We start from the raw sequence: 17,209 nt of genomic DNA on the forward strand, positions 1-17,209 counted from the left end.
GAGAGAGAGAGAGAAAGAGAGAGAGAGAGCGAGTGAGAGAGAGCGAGAGTGAGTGCCTTTGTCTTACATATTCCAGGCAGGCTCCAGGTACTGCAGTGAGAGAGTGTGTTTCTCCTGGATTATCAGAGCATGCATTTGGGCTTTGTTGCAGTGCCAGGGTAGTACCTGCTGCAACAGCAATGCTAAGGGCCTTGCTTCTCTGGTGAGACATTGGGTTGGCCATTTATACACGGCTTTTGTATTCTGTGACCTCTCACACAGGGTAAATGTGTAAGCAAAATAAAAGTAATACCTTTCCACTGATAACAGCGGTGTGCCAGAACCACTAATCCTTTTAGCCTCATTTTTATTAAGAAGTGGAGAGTGCGGATCTTTTATGAATGTAGTGACTGAAGTTCTTTTGATCTGCCCACCTTGTTTAACCTGTGGGCTGGAATAAGCAGAGTCCATTTGCATTAAGAATAAGGAAAATGAAATAAAACCAAATTGACGGTTTGAAAATGATTCATCTGTCCTAATGACAGCAAATGCATTTTCAATCAAAGATTGACATTGCTTCCAACAGCATACTGTAGAAGTAAAATGAGGGGATATAGTTTCGGAGAAAATATCATCTTGCATGAACTGGGAGATTTATTTTATTGTGATATTTCATCACATCCGAATTGATATGCATGAATTGAAATGCTGTCAAAACTACTCTTTGGCAAGCATCTCACAGCCAGTGAGTTATTATTTAAAGAATTACGTTTTTTGTTCTACTCATGGTCACAGGATGCTAAATCCAGGGCTGGAATGAGAATAAGCAGAGGGGTTCATTTTGAGGGCTGTCTCAGGCAGGCTGTGATTGAGTCTGCAGGCATGTTCTTGCCCTGATTCCACCCTACAGAGGCACTTATCAAAGTTGCAATGTCTTGGCACTGATAGATTTAGCAGGGCTTTGGCAGAGACCATCGAATGCATGTAGGCCTGCAAATATAGGCATGCCATAATCCTTTTCACTGGTTACACCGGTACCCCGATGCTGCCTCCCTCCCCATACCTTGATGTGCAAATTGCGAATGCTGCAGAAAACCTCTCCATTTTCAGGTCTGCAGTCTGTTTCATGCTTTGATTACTTGCGCCAAGCGGCGCTCCCTGCTCCAGGCCTCGATGTCTGTTCCTGGGCCACGGAGCACTGTGCCAGCCCTTGCTATCGTACATTTGCTTTGCATCATTACAGGCCTTTCTGGCATCATTTCATAAACATACACATCCATCACTTGTTCATTATGTTACTGTTTTTTATGCTGAGGATTTTTGCAGTTAGCATCAGTCCTGCTTACCCATAAAAGTATTCAGTATGGGTGCACTTCAGCGTTGGAGATTCCTTTCCTTGTTGGGAATCTCTGGTTGGCCTCTCCCTGGAGTGGCAAGGAACTCCAGCACCAGCACCTGTAGGATGTTGCTCCGTAAATGTGGCCTGACCTTTTCTATTCCCACTGACAGCACCAGCTTCCATCACCACCTTTACTGCCCTTTTGAAGGCCCTTCAAAGATGCTGATTAAAAGCAGAAGTTCTTGCATAAGTTCCATAAGTCTTCCCTTCTTGTAAAGCAGAAGTTCCTGAGTGAGTACCGTCTCTGTGTCCGGTCTTCCCTTCTCGTAAATTTTCGTCTGTCTTCGTCTTTTTAATAATGTACACGTTCCCTCAAGGCTGTTTGACCTAAAAAAAAAAAAAAAAATTGTTGGCAGTTGTCAATCCATGGCCAACTGGGCTAGCAGGCTAGTTGAGTAGAGAATCTACATTTGCCCTCTTTCCCTTAGCCCTTTGAGTTATCACAGTTGTTTCATCTCTGCTTGATATTCACTCAACTAGTCAGTGCAAGGAAGGTGTTAGCTCACAAAGGAGTGTCTCAGAAGGATGTAGATGTAAAGCAGGCTTTGATTCTTGCCATGTATGTGCCAGGCACTTGTAGGAAAAAATTGTGGAAGTGTTCACTTCTTGGGATGAGCTGTATTCCCAGTGGAGTGCTTAGTATTACAGCACAGACATTGAGGCCATTGAAGTGATGGGTACACTCAGAAGTAGAATCTGTCATATATATATTTTTTTTTTGTCGCAACTCCCCCCTTTTCTAACTTTCTCCACACAGAGGAGCGAGAGGTTCTCTGTTTGCTGGGGTGTTGACTGTTCTCGGGATGCATTTGCGGAGCGCGTGGGATGTTTTAAAGGTTAAGAGCTGAGTGTTTGTGCTCTGGCAGCTGGCAGATTGAGCTCGGATGAATTCACTTTGACCTTGGCTTAGCAGCGGTGCTCTGATGCTGCCCCAGCTGGAGTGGCGTGTTTTGATTCCATCCTGCCCCGTATTAGCAGCGGGAAGCAGGGGGTTTCTCCAGAGAGGGCGCGATCTTTGAGGCAGCCCGGCTCAACCCTGTGGGCATCTGGGCTCACAGCTTAAACTCAGAGCACACGCGTGTGTGTGTTCGGAATTCATAACCGCCGCCCGGTTCCCGCGCTTTGGCGAGGGCGGGGGCCGGTGTGTTTGTGTGTGTGGGGGCGGACGGTGCGTAGCAGTTTAAACGCGATTTCCCCTCTCTGCAGCAAGAGGGAGCTGCGGCTGTCGGGGCGGATTAGGCTCGGCCGGCGAAATATCACACCCCATTTAGCGCCGGCTCTGTTCAGCTGTCTGCCAGCGAAGGGCAGGCCGCTCCCGCCAACACCGAACAGAGGTGTTCATTAGCGTCATTACCGAACATGGCAGGCCTGCCGTGCCACAGCCTCCCCCCACCCCCGGCTCTCACAGAGTGGGAGTCCACAGGGAAGGAGCGCTCAGAATTATGTCCGATTTCCATCCCATTAGGAGAGCCCTTTGATGTGCTTTCCTCAGTGGCAGATGCTGCTCCTGCGCAGATGCCGCTCCGGCGTGTACGCTGCAAACAGGCTGGAAGTGGGACCTCACAGCACCCCTCTGTGTTCACGCCCCACTTTTCTATGTGTCTTTTGATTGGATTATGCATGTCACTTGACAATAGTCCCGCCTCCCAGCCCTCAGAGACAGCAATGGTTGAATTGGCCAAGGGTCCCCACCCCCATGACTGTAAAGTGCAGGTGCATAATGTTAAATCCTAATGCACAGTGGCTGAAGCTGTACTAAGCTGTGAGCCTTTGGAGGAGAAATGGAGGAGAGAAGCTTGGGGCTGCCATCCGGTCTGAGTATTAGCAGAGATGTCTCTATATACATAAATGAGAGGACACATATATATGTGTGCTGTTCAACATCTCAGCTGCACAGTGTTATTTTAGAACACACAAAAAACTGCAGACACACAAAAAATGAAATTGCATGAGTTTGCCAGAATGCACCAGTAAAGGACTTCCATTCCACCTACATGGACAAAAAGTATTTGCCATGCCCCCCGGCTGAAAAGGCAAACTTTTCAAGAAGCATTTTGCCCTGCTAATCTCCCTAGGTTTCCGGGGGCTGTGCGGGCTTTTAGTTTAGAGGAACAATCGGGACAGGGCCAAGGTGCCCGTGGGAGCAGCCCAGCAGCCTCACCACCGAGCGCGGCTCTCGCTCCGTCTGGTAGGCTGTTTCCTGTCACTCTCAATCCACCACGCCGGTTATCTTCAGCGTTCCCTCGGAGACCAACGGAGAGGGGAGCTTTTTCTCCTCCTTAGCCAGTGCTTCCTTCCTTCTTGTCCTCCTTCATTTTTGATTTCCCGCAATGGCAAATTGCCATTGCCCCCCGCTGCCCCCAAAAGGAAAAGGAAGAACAGCGAAAGTGAAATGTGCCATTCGGCGTTGATTTGATAATGCACCATTATGGCTCTGCATGCAGGCAGGGTTTCACTTAAACAGAGTGCTGTGGCCCTGCAGTGAGGTCAGCTGTCTATTTTCAGCGGGTTTTCCGCTGCAGTGTACAGGTGGAGCAGATCTCCGCCCGTCCCTCCACTTTACCTCCTGTCTCCCGTCAAAGCATAATGAAGCCCAGGGCTTTTCAGCCACTTTTTACTGAATTCATAAAGTCCCCGCACCGTTGGTCTGAAAAGGTCATGCCTGTTAGAGTTTATCTTTAAGGTCAAACAGTCCTGCTGGCAGCCAGCGAAGAGGGGTGGTAACCTCTCCTTCAGAGCCGTGGAAAGATCTGGAGGCGCTGGCTGTCCAGAGCAGACACCCTGTTTGGCTTCAGGGAGAAGCAGAAGGGTATTGATCTGGAAGAGCTATTTACCGCGCCTCCACCTCTCGGCAACGTACCCATGCCATCAGGAAGCGGCCGTCTCCAGGAAAGAGCTGAGGCGTCTAGGAGACGAGCCGCTCACCTGAAAACTAATGAGAGTCTTACTCTGCTAGTAGCAGTAGCAGGAGAGTGTCATATGTTTATGCAGGCACAAGCGTCGTCTGTGCCCGGCTCATTTTACCAAAACAACAGATGAAATGTACATTTGCAGTGAAATGGCAGATGGCAGCCAGAGACACTGCCTGGAGCCTCTATACACCTTTCTGTACAAAGTGCGGACCTGAAGGGGTTAATTAGGAGTTCATCGCTGGGTGCTCTTGAGTGAGTTAGCCCTCTCTGTGGGCTGTCAGGGTTGCAGCTGGCAGGAAGCGGGGTCGGATGCAGGGCAGGATGGGGTTTTCTGTGAGTGCTGGGATCCCATCCCATGAAGAATAGATGGTGCAGCTCCCGCACGGTGGGCCTTTTTATTAATGCATTGCGGCGCACCTGGACTCCCAGCCTTGCTGTGTGCCCCAGTAACTGAACGACCGCCTGTGAATGACGGGCCCTCACTCTGCAGTGTCTCATTCAGCAGATGCAGGCTCTTTGGGGGGGACTGGATTCTTTGTCGGGCACAGGGTTTTTTTTGGGGGGACAGGGCTCTTTGGGGGAGTCCAAACACTTTGGCAGGGTCGATGGTGTATTGCTGGGGCAGTGATGGCCTTGAACCGCTTACCAGGGCACGAGTTTGGAGGAGGAGCCCCACACTGAGGAGTGGGAACTGATGTGGGCCTGGGGGTGGGCCAGGCTGTCATGACATCACTAGACCTGCACAGAATACGCTCTCCCCACTGTATGTGTGTCCCGTATAGTTACACACGTGGCTGAATTTTTACTGAAGCTATACAGGTGCCTCCATCAAGGGTGCAAGACTGACCTTCCCATCTTTGAACCCTTCCCATCTTTAGGCGGCAGTGTAGCATAGTGGTAAGGAGTAAGGCTCGTAACCGAAAGGTTGCTGGTTTGATTCCCCGCTGCAGCACTGCTGTTGTACTTGGGCAAGGTACTTAACCCACTGCTGCCTCTGTAAATATCCAGCTGTATAATTGTAGACAGTCTCTATGGACAAGAGTGTCTGCTAAATGACAATAATGTAATGGAGTCTAATGAACCCGCCCACCCGCTGTTGTGGCCTGTAGCTCCATGCACACAGTCCATTCAGTCAGGAGGGTCCGTTTGAAACGGAGGAGATGAGCTCTCCTGCAGGCTCGGGCACCAAATGGCTGCATTGTTTGTGCTTCTGCCAAGAGCAGAGGCAACCTGGCCGGTGACAAGGACCCTCCTCTGAGGTTTTTGTGTTCGGCAGGCACCCAAGCTCTTCCCTCCCAGGGAGCGTAATCCTCTCCCACCCAGCCAGGCAGCTTCCTCTCCCCTCGATGCGAAGCATGTGTGGATTTAATATAGCAGCTTTTTTCTTTTTTCTTTTACTTCTTCTTTTTTTTGTTTCATCAGCTTTGGTGCCGTTTGCCGTGGCACTGTGATATCGTAGCGACAGCTCTGAGTTGTAATGAATAACTCAATGAATGAAATCAAATGAAACTCGGAGAGCTATTATATTCAGAGTGTCCACTTGAATTCCGGAGCTGGTGTGCGTTTTCTCTCTGGGTTATTTTCCTCAATTTTAGATCCTCACTTGATTTTAAATCAGACATGTGGCACAGTTCTGAATTGAACCCCAGCTGTGTTTGCAGTCTGTGGGAGGACTGGTCACATGTGTCTTAAGATATTAATATTAATAACAGATTTTATTTACATCATATACTGTTGATATCAAAGGACTTCACACAGAAAGGGTGGGGAACTCCACTTCCACCTCCAGTGTGAAGCACCCAGCTTGATATTGCACGGCTGTCATTTAGCACCAGAACTCTCACCACACATCAGCTGAGGTGGAGAGGCAGGGATTTATTTTGCCAGTTATACTGAGAGATAATTAGGTGGCTGGATTTCCGAGAGCCGGTGTGGGAATTTGGCCAGAATTCTGGGAAACAGCCTGTTCTCTGTGATAAGTGGCATGGCTTGGCCATAGCTGGAAATCACAAGAGAGAGCTTTTGAGGGGTTCTCTGATCTTTAACTTATCTCCAGCCGTTGGTTCATCTTTGCTTCCTCAGTGAGAGAGAAGATCCAGAGAGGGTAGATTCTGTATTTGGCTTTCCATCACGATACCAGTTGCAGAAGAGAGACAGTCACACAGTGTCATCAGACCGGTAGAGCGAGAGATAGACTGGACAACACCTGGCTTCCCTACATTCGTTATCTCTGTTGGGCAGAAGTGTGGCGTAGTGGTAAAAAGCTGGGGTTGGAAGCCAAGGGTTGCTAGTTTTATTCCCAGATGGGGTGCTACCATACCTTTGAGCAAGATGCTTAACCCAGATTACTTCAGCAAGCATCCATCTGTAAATGGATGATATGTCTGCTAGGCATATAAATAATGTAAGGCCATATGCTTCTCTCTCACCTGTTTCCAGTGTTTCTAAAAATACCTGTGCTTGCTCCTATGCACTATATACCAAGATCAGAATACAAAAGGAATTTGAAGGAAACAGCATACATGTGAGCTCAGGACATCAATGTGAATTTCCATTTCAATTTGCGTTTGACTTGACTCTCAGGCTGTTGTCCAAATGAAGCAGACTGAAGCAGCTGTCTTCAGAACAGGTATAGAGGGGCATGTGTTTTTGAGCAGTTCGTATGGTGGTTACAGCAGAAGCCGTCGGTGTCAGACGGTGTGAATTGGGGCAGGTGAGGGGAAGCCCATTCGCAAGGAAGCCTCTTGTTGTTTCACTTTGTGTTGAACAACTTCAAAAGAGACGCTGAACTGTGCAGAACTAAAGTAACCAAAGAGATACGTGAGTGCAGGGTATTCCCTTCAGAGATCAAACATCAAAGGAATGAAATCATGTCGTTTGTCATATGGCCTGGATCCCAAATCTGATATACTGGTAGATGGGGGGGGGGGGAGCCAAAAGAAACCCACCAATTTTTTTTACACCACTGGAAACAATCTAGTTTACTGTACCTGAACATTACAACGTGACAGCACTCTTAATTGGATTGATTGCATGAGAGCCTGAATCAGCTTTTTTGTGACAGATGTCTGTCATTGCCTAACTTAACACATTCCTAAAACTCTGCTCTACCCAATACGTAACACTACTGTTTAAAGAAGGCTCAAATATACAATACATTATTTCGCCTACTCTCCAAGCTAGTCTTTCACAGCTGCTCCTTGGGAGCAGGCGCATACCTCGCTGTGCGTATATCTTTTCTATATCTGATTCATTTTATCTTTAAACCATTAATGTAAATGAGTTAACAACATGCAAGCAGACTGTTAAAGACATTGGCAGTTGCAATGGTTGTATGGTATCTTTTGATATTTTACTCCCTTCTTGAGAGCATGCAGTGAAATACAATTCTAAAGAATTTCTGAAGAAGTCAGAAGTCACTGACTGGCTGAAAAAGCCTTATGTTTAACAAAGTAGGGAGCAATGTTCTATTCATTCATAATAATTCATGATTTCAACGAGATGAAAATTTAATTTAAGAAACGTTTTATGAAGCTTTTAGACCGGTCACAGAGGAGAAGTGCAATTTGTGTCATTTTGTTTGCAATTTGGAGGCTTGGCACTTTCAAACAGCGTTATCTGAAGCAGATGAATCTCCATTTTCTTTGGAAAATGTTTTTTTGTAATGTTCAGAGACTTTTTGATAACATCTTCTTGTTATTGCAGCCAATGTTGCATATGTTCCTCACATCCAAGTGAGATACAGGCTCAGTCAAATGCACCCAACCTCAGAAAGCCTCTTCAGCTGCACTACAGCCATGTACCCGATGGACAGGTCAGATTAGATACAGTTAGGGCTGCAGAAATCACACATGCATTGCAGGGTTTGAATTTTGAACACTTCTCCAAATATAAGCATGATTTTTAAAATAACTGGAATATACTGGAAGATCAGGTATATCACCATTGTCATTTCTGTCCTACTTTCTATCCTGTGTATGGCAATTATTGCCATATACACTCTATATGGATATTCCTCCAATGTTTTCTGTCTGCAGATTGTTGTCATTTCCATTCCAGTGTTCAGATCCATTTAAATTTCTGCTACTTTCTTTGTCTGTGTTTATTGCTTTCGGTCTGTATATATTCAGGTTTAGTACATTACTAACAAAGCACCTCTGGAAGTTCACTGTGATGTCAGAGCAGGAGGCATCGTAGCATAGCAGTCATTGCAAAGCCTGACTTTGCATCACCACTGACTGGAGTGCTTTTAAAAACCCAGCATGAAAATGCGCACTAGCCCCGAGGTCAACACAACGTTGTCACAGGAAATCAACTAAACTGATTTTACTGTCGCTGAGGCCTAAACAGGGAGTCATTTGTTGCAGTCTACTGAACAGTTATGCTTCTTTCTCACTTTTAAAAAAAAAAATCTGTGAATAAAAATGGAGCATTCCACCAGCTCTGTTCAAACAGCGCTGACTAGGTGCATGGATTTTACTCAATTGCGCAATCTCATCCCATCTAGCATCCAGTGTAAATCTGTCCTTATTTTATAAGGGACAGTGCTACGCTGAGGCAAGGCCAGAAGCTGGGCTTTTTCCATAGATAATAGCACTGCTTTTTAGTGCATCTGTACTGTACAAGGCAAAGCGGTGAAGACAATATTCGCACATTGGTGGTATTTAATATTATGTTTATATTTATATTCATGTTAATAAATGCAGATAACTGTGACTTTCCGCTTCTCCTCAACAGGGTAATGAGACAATGAGAAATGAGCCGTGATCTCCTTGGAGCTGATATTTTACTGATATATCACTGTGTGACTTTCTTCGTGACTTTAGATCAAGGTGACCGAATTTAATTTGAGGTTGTTTAAAGGATGTGTAAAGGTTGTGTAAATGATAGCTTCTCCCATATTTCGTTTACAGTTTGTTTATTCACCAGTTTTCCCTTAAGGCTTCTACCATGAGCGGAGTTGCCTCTGACGACATCAATCTGAACATGATACTGTGAAAGTGAAGATTTCAGGGTTATTTTGATAAGGAAGAATGATTTTTTTTTGTTTCATATGCAAATACTGCTTACAAGCATCCTCATGGAATAAGTAAGAGTTGGTTATAACATTACTGCTTCATTAGGTTTCTTATGGAATATGATTCAGAATATGATGCTGTATAAAGCTATTCATATTAACAATAACTGTCGTCAATATAACCATACTAAATAAAGTCACAATGGTAATAATGCAGTTAATAATACATTTTAGTCAGGGCATTCATGCCAAACAGCAGTTCTGAACAAAGGAGGCCTCTTTACCTGAATAAAATCAGAGGGTAAAGCAATCCATAAAAATTGACCAGGGAAAGCAAAACAACACTCAGAACGATTAACACATAAATCAGCTAGGGGCATCTACCGTGAAAGATTCAAACAAATTAAAATCAGTCTGAAAATGCAAATCTATGAAAGTGTTTTTTCAGTCTGTTATCTTTTCTGATCTGTTGGGTGGTGGTGCCTCTCTGACAAGGCAAGGTTGTGGACTGGCTCATCTGCATTGCAGAGTAAAGAAGCCTCTCTCTCCCCACTTCTGCTTCTCTTTGGAGGTGCAGAGAGATCACATCCGAACCAGGATGCAGAATTTCTCTATCGTCCCAAAATGGCAATTCACAGTTTAACAACATACCTTTATACACATAGTGCATTCACCTCACAGTATGTCCTGAATAAGGCCACAAAATATGTCTGATCAACAGATTTTCTGATCAACAGAAGGAATCATTGCCAAACTCTGGCCTCTCTGTGTGATCTTCCCTCATGACCAGTGTGAGAGTTTTTCTAGTATGCTTACATAGCACTCCTTACTTGCACTCTCTCTTTATATTTAGTGCATAGTCTCTATGCTGATCTCATCCGCGTTGGTGGGGAACGTTCTCAGTTGAGCGTGACACGAAGTGACTGGCTGGCACTGCCCATGTAAAATTTAAGGGCTCTTAATCCCAGGACGTCCCGCCTCACCACTCCGCAATGAAACACATTGCAGATTGCGAAAAAAACGAAGCACCTCACACTCCTTTATATCGGGGTGGAGAAAGCTGGCTGGCAGTGGCTGTAAAAGCCACAGTGAGCTCTCTAAAAATAATAGGGCCATTTATTTTTGTGTGACACTTGTGGTGCTTTTGTGCCATGCGGTTGGGGTTGCCAGATCAACTGAGAGGGTAATGGTCATTGGCGATGCTTCAGCGTTGTTACAATAGGATCACACTGCTAGGAGCCTTGAATGAGGATGGTGAGGTGCACTCTGTGGCAAATTAGCCAGTTTGATCAGTGGCATTTTTTAAAATATTTTTATCTCTGATGTGCGAAGTGAATTTTCAAACTGAAAGCGTGTCAGGACAACGGGGTTTTCAAAGGGCCTTTATTTAGCCCTCACTATGTGCCATTTATAGCTGGCTCCATCTTGTATTTTTTTTTTTTTTGTGAGGGGGAGAAAAATCACCCCCTCTCCCATACTGCGCACAGACACATGTCAGAGCTCATCATGTAAATCTCCAGAACCGCCTAGCGCCGGCACATGAAAGCTTTTTTTAATTAACCGGCTGTAGGAGCCGGTGCGTAGTTTTCCGCAGGACGCGAGAAAGTCTTAATTTCTTACCCCTGCTGTGTGTGCGAAAAAACCCAAAAGCGGTGGCTTTTTTGCGTCTCCTCCTCCCCAAATGAGCCGGGTGCTATGCATGACTGGGTATAGTGTGACCTGACAGGCTGACAGCCTGGTGCGCCTACCCCCCCCCCCCCCACCACCACACTCTCTCTCTTTCTCTCTCTCTCTATCCTTTCCTCTCTCCCAGCACTGCAGCACCGAGGTACTCTCTCGTCCCAGCCGACGTGTGGAGTCCGGGGAGCCCTCTCCAAACGCCTCACCCCTAACGTCGCTCCCAGCCAGGGTCCATGTGCGCCGCATGTGTCCTGTTGCTGAGTGACTTGCCTGGAGGGTTTGGCTCCGCTGGTAGCAGTGGGCTCGGGTATTCTCAGGGTGGGAGGGGGGACGAGCTTTTGCTGAAATACTCTCTTGCCAGCTGCCCTTGCCAGCTGATGACTGGAATTCCTTCACTCGCCACGTTTTTGTAGTTTTTTTTGCTGGAAATTTTTTGTCTTTCAACTTTGGAAACCACCTCAGGCGACCTCAAAACCTGTGGTTGGCGGGGGGGGGAAACGGCGCCACAGCCGTGTTTCGGCCCTTTTAGTCTGTGAGCTGAACTAAGGGTTCCTCCGCGCTCTGCTTCTTCTGATTCGTCTCCCGGGCCGCCTCAGTGCTGTGGCAGCTGCCAGCGCGGTGTGGTGCGTAGTGGCGCGGGGCGCTCGACCAGAGCGGGGGGGGGGTGACCGCACCATGCGGTGTGAGGACTCTGCCCAGGAGCCGGGGAGAGAGACACGCTTTGGGGCAGCGAGCACGCTTCCTTCCTGCATCGCCGTCCGGGGGAACCGGCCGTAGCTATAGCGCACTCACCTGCCAGACGTTCTCGCCATGGCGTTCCTGTGCGGTGTCAGTCAGGCTTTCCGCAACGACGTGGGTGAGTACGGTGCTGAGCGGGGGCACAGAGTTGAAGGGGGGGGGCCGAAAATAGCTTCGAGAGGTAGCCTGTGTGTCAGCGTTTATTTTGGTGGCCACTGTGTTTTATGGCTTCGCCCTTGTATTTTTGACTCGTCTGTGGAGGAACCCGATAGAGGATAATGTTTAAAAAGTAGACTGTAAAGCCTGTAGAAAATCTTTTAAATCCTCAAGAGAAGTGTTTTTTTTGGTCATGTAGTCTGTATTAAGGAGAGACATGGTCCTCCATCACATGGCTTTCTTTAGGCATCTTTAGATCATCTCAGATTTCAGTTCTGAGGGTCAGTACAGACTTATACATCATCAAAAGACAGAGCATTCTCCAAATCTGTGAGAATAGATGGTACATTTGCAGGCATGTATGATAGTAGAAGTGAATTCAGTTATTATTCACGTGGAAAATAAAATCTAATTTGCACTGCATTGCTTGTCAATGGTCTGCAGGTCCATAGTACAAACGAGACATCATCAGAAGCATTGGAAATGCTGATTAGGAGAGCAGATTAGTGATGCAATGTTGGTGATTGGTTATTAATTTTGGATGTTTACCACCTTTGTTCCCAATGCATTGAGTTTGTACTGTCTATTAGTATATATCAGTTATTACCCACAGGCCTTTTCTCACAGTCAGTGGAGAGAGTGGGAGTGTCTGTTTGTCTGGCTCCTCGCTGAGACTGGGATGGAGACTCTGATAATGGCAGTAATGTGTTTGGTGAGTGTGAAGGATGAATGGTGGTTTTCTCTCTGTACTTCCACTGTGGTGTCTCTCAGGGGTGTCAGCCATGGGGCCTGTATTGCTGTACTCTCCCTTTCTTCCAGCTTGACAAAGCTCTAGAGAGAGTTAACAGCTTCTCGCATCTGTCTGTCTCCCGCTTTCTTTTCAGCATTTCACCTCACTTACCTCAGAACATTTCTTTTAAAGGACTGAACTGAGGAACTATTAAGGCGTAAGCAACAGTCATTAATGGGGGTTGGTATGGGGGGGGTTATCCAATGATGGAGGTGCAGATGAGGCTGTGAATAAGCGCGGTGCTAACAGTACCGCGCGTGCGAGCGAAGACCGCGTCGTGTGCCCGCCAGCCGGACGGAGTGCTCCCTGCGGTGGCGTGGGAGGCCTCCGCTCCGGTGAGCTTCACTGCACTCGAGTGCCTCCGAAGGCCCCCAAAGAGAAAACCGTCCCACTCTAATGCGCTCATGCACCGCGCTGCGGGGATGACGTCTTCGGTAGAAGAAGGGAGGACGTTTCCCCAGAACCAGGTCAAGTGGCAAATTCACCCGCGGCAGACCAGGAAACAGTGTCTCTGAGAACAAAAGTTAAGAGTTTGAAAGGTGTTTTGCTCAACAAAGCAAAAATCTTTCGAGTGGAATTAGAAGTTGGTCCACAGGCACTTTGCAGCAATCTGATTTGGCAGCCAATCTGTTTAACATTGTGACAATAATGAGAACGCAGAAATGAGAGAAACGCAAGGAGAATTCCAGGCATCAATGCAAGGGCACGTAAAGATCAATACTGTTATCATTTTAAATAAAGTTATGTTTCGAGCTTAGAAACCATTTAAAGTTTCACTGGGAAGAAGTCAATAGTTATTTGAAAATGAATATCCAATCATACACTTTTCCTGGGCAACAGAGTGCTCACCAAGTCGTTGGGAGATTGAGAATTTCATATAAGCAACTGATTTTCCCCAGAGAGCAACCCTATGCGCCCTTGCAGTTTATTCTACTTGCACAGATCAAACAAAGGAAATCACAGTTAATTATTCAGACATGATGATGGGGTTTCACTCAGTAGAAAGGACCGAGTGCCTTATTATTCCTGAACTCGCTCGTCTTGCACATTGTCTGCCCGTTAGGAGAGAATGTAACCGGGAGAGCTGACTGCGCTGTTGACCTCTTTTGACTTTCTTTATTTCTGAACTGCCACGGAGTATCCCCCAAACAGTCCGCGAAACAAACGCCTTCCGAGGGCATGTTGGTTTCTTCTTATGTCTGTGGGCCTGTCTCTTGAATCCCGCTGCTGTAATCATAATTTACATCCCTCCAGATGGTGCCGAAGCCAGGCTTCTCTCAGGCCGCTGATTCATATCGGCAGACAGATATGAGAAATCAAAAGATGCAATGAAATATGCTGAGGGCGCCCTGGCGCGGAGTGCGTTTGTTGTCCTCCGTGGCTGGGAAATAACAGGGCTGAGCTCTGCGGCTCGGCTCGGCCGGTCTGCAACACGGCCCCGGGGCTGAGGGGAAATAACTAGCATCTGAGCCTTAGCCGCCTTCAAACAGAGGCTGCTGCGGGAGGCGGGTGTCTGGGCCTGCGTGTCGGATGTCTGGTGCCGTGTCGGACAAGCCTGAGGATCTCTCCCAGTCTGTCGAGCTGTCTGGAGACTGTGCGGAGGGGAGCAGATTGGGGGAGACACATGCCACCACACAGAAGCATGATTGACACACCCTCACCCCCACCCCCCCCCACCCCGCAGATGGCAGGTCAGTTTGGCCCCCCAGGCCCCACGCAGAGCTCCCGTAACATTCCCATAACGTTGTCAGGGTGTTCTCCGCAGCAGCGTGCCGGAGCTGCGTGTCAGCTGGCCGCGGCTCCCCTCCCTCCCGCTGCGCGCTTGCTGTGCTGGCAGTGTCCTAATGCGGGCTCATTAACAGAAACCCCCGCGCCTGCCACGCCGGCGCCCGGACCTCATCAGCAGCAGGTCGAGCGTGAGCCGCACTCCTCGCCCACCTGTCTGCTAGCACAGGAAGTGCTGTCCCTCAACTTCGCCTTCACAGGTGTGACCTCTCACCCCGGCTCCTGCCGTCTGCCATGCGCATTTGGTTAAGCTTTTCTCTGATGCGATTCTGTTTATTAATATTATTCAGTAATGGAGCATTTAGTCACTGCAGGTACAGGTGCTGAGTATAGAGAGTCCTATATGCCCAAAAACTGAGTATTATGTTGTTTTTTAAAGCATCGATTTGTTCTCGCTCTGAAATGCTGTTGTTGATATTCTGCCCCTTGCCTTGACTCTCTCCAGTGTTTCAGGGAAGGTCTCACCCTTGGTGTGAAGAAAATGGCAGGTTGTGTTTGAGAGCGATCTGGAAACGACGCAGGGAATCGCCTTCCCCTCTCTGGCCAGCGTCAGTGAGAGAGGAGCTCACAGCTGGAAAAAGAATGCCAGATATAATGAGGGCAGGCTCTCACCCTCAGTGTACATACACACACACACACACACACACACACATACACACACACACTGCTGTGAACCACATGTCACCGCACTGAGGATAATGATGCCATCCTCCCATAATGTCTCATGCCAGGGATCTGCCCCTCACCTCTTTGGGAGATCAGACAAACCAAAGCTCACGTGTATGCTCTGCTGAAGCTGTTACAGCCTCTCTCTCTCTCTCTCTCTCTCTCTCTCTCTCTCTCTCTCTCTCTCTCTATCTCTCTCTCTCAGTCTCTCTCAGTCTGCTTCTCAGCGATGCCAATTGCTTTTTGACTCCCGGGCGATGAATTCTGCATTGTATTGCTAAGAGCGCTCACTGAATAACGCAGCACTGTAATGAAAGCCTCTGTGAAAGGCACTTATCCGGGGCCCAACAATGGGCCGCTTCTCTGGATAGAAATCCCTTCTCCTTCTGTCAATTGGCATTTATTGTTGATGTTTTAACTTCGCTCCAATTGAAATTCTGTGGTATTCATTGCATGTCTGTTTTCAGACCAGGCACCTGGAGTAGATAACTGTGTATCTGCGTGCACAATTTCTTTGGATCTGTGAAAACATGCTTCTTTTGTTCCATTAAAGTCCTGAGTCTGATATTCCACAATTGTCTGAGATAAGCCAGACTCGCTCTTACTGTACACGTCCTTATGCTGAGTTCAGCTTGTTTATAAGCAAACTTCTCCCTGTTAGAGTGACATTTGTAATCTTTTAACATGAGCACAATATATGTCCCTGTTGTAGTTCACAGTACATCTCAGTGCCTTTTGTGAAAAAGGAAATACTCTTGTTTTCCTGTGTTCTTTGGGAACATCCTGGAGGAGAGTAAGATAAAGGTGTTTGACTGACAGGTGTTTCTGTGTGACTGACGCTTGGTTCACTTGTGTTCTGCAGATGAGGGGCCGTACACGAAGCACTCCAACCCCTCCAGGCCACCAGAGGGAGCACTGGCCATCAGGAGACAGAGTATCCCAGGTAAGAAGCTCTGACCCCTGACCCCTACCAGTCTCCCTGTTTGTTCTGTCTGTCTGCTGCATTGCTTTTTCCTCAGGCACTGACACTATCCTTGAATCAGCATCCCTATGGCTCCAGTGTGTACTGCAATCCAAACTGACTGAGACCATATGGGAGTCATGCTTCACATTATCTCACTTGTACATGAAGTCAAGCGTACAGCCAGGCAACCCCAGGTTTCAGGTGTAACCTCCAACGGGGTGTTTTAACCTTGCATCATCTTGTGAAAAGAGAGCTCCACTGTGAATGGTGTGCACCAGCGTACTGAGACAGAGCTTGCAGGCTGTTTGCAGATACTGTAAATCCATTTATTTATAATGGCACGATGGAACAAGGCAAGCCCCCCTCCGGAGCCGTATAAATGAGTATGTAGTCACAATAGAATCGTGCAAGCAGAATTAATCAAATATGTTTCATTTTAACAGCGCTGGCTGATGTGCGTTAGGGACCGGGTTGCAAATAAACTAGTTAATTATTAAGAAAAATCTAACACGCAGGAACTTCAGAGGGAACTGCAGCTGAACCACTCCACCCTCCACCACACACACACACACACACACACACACACACACACAAACCTCAGAGCACATCAAAATCATCTTCAAGAACCATTTAGATTTACCCTGATATCTCCTCTTGCCAAGTCCCAGCCCCACTGACGCAGTACGAGGTGAACTGTATTGCAGTGGCTGTCACTTCAGCAAGATTAGACAATTTATGACAATAGATCGGGCTAATGGTGTTTGCGTTGCAGCGGAATGCGTTGTGCAGGAACTGTTCATCACAGTCTCTTCCACTGTCTGTGGTAAAAAATAATCACCCGCATGATATGTGGAGTGCGTGTTTTTTTTTCTCTATCATCTGCCTGGGAGGGATTCGTTTCCCGCCTTCTCGTTGACGCGAGCCGCCGCTGTGGGAGCGGGGTGGGAGCGCCGTGTCGAGTGAAATGTGATGCACACACACAGGGGCTAGATCATGGCACATGCTGTCTGCAGGTCACAGAATGCAGACTCTGCTTGCGGTGTGAATGCAAATGCCAGTGTTCGGAGGGGTGAGTATGCGGTCAGCCTGCCGTGTGGCGGTTGGTCACACATGACGTCCCGCT

General features: G+C 47.4%; 1 protein-coding gene across 6 annotated transcripts in view; it reads left to right on the top strand.

The window, feature by feature from the left end:
* The window catches only part of grip1 (glutamate receptor interacting protein 1), a 216,954-nt gene that overhangs the window by 144,193 nt on the left and 55,552 nt on the right, over window positions 1-17,209 (top strand). For all 6 annotated transcript variants that reach the window (XM_036519977.1, XM_036519975.1, XM_036519981.1 and 3 more), the window contains exon 2: window positions 15,985-16,065. In XM_036519977.1, the coding sequence (XP_036375870.1) occupies window positions 15,985-16,065 (81 nt within the window). The remainder of the gene's footprint in view (window positions 1-15,984; window positions 16,066-17,209) is intronic.

Source organism: Megalops cyprinoides, chromosome 25 (assembly GCF_013368585.1).
Source record: "Megalops cyprinoides isolate fMegCyp1 chromosome 25, fMegCyp1.pri, whole genome shotgun sequence".
Taxonomy (NCBI): Eukaryota; Metazoa; Chordata; class Actinopteri; order Elopiformes; family Megalopidae; genus Megalops; species Megalops cyprinoides.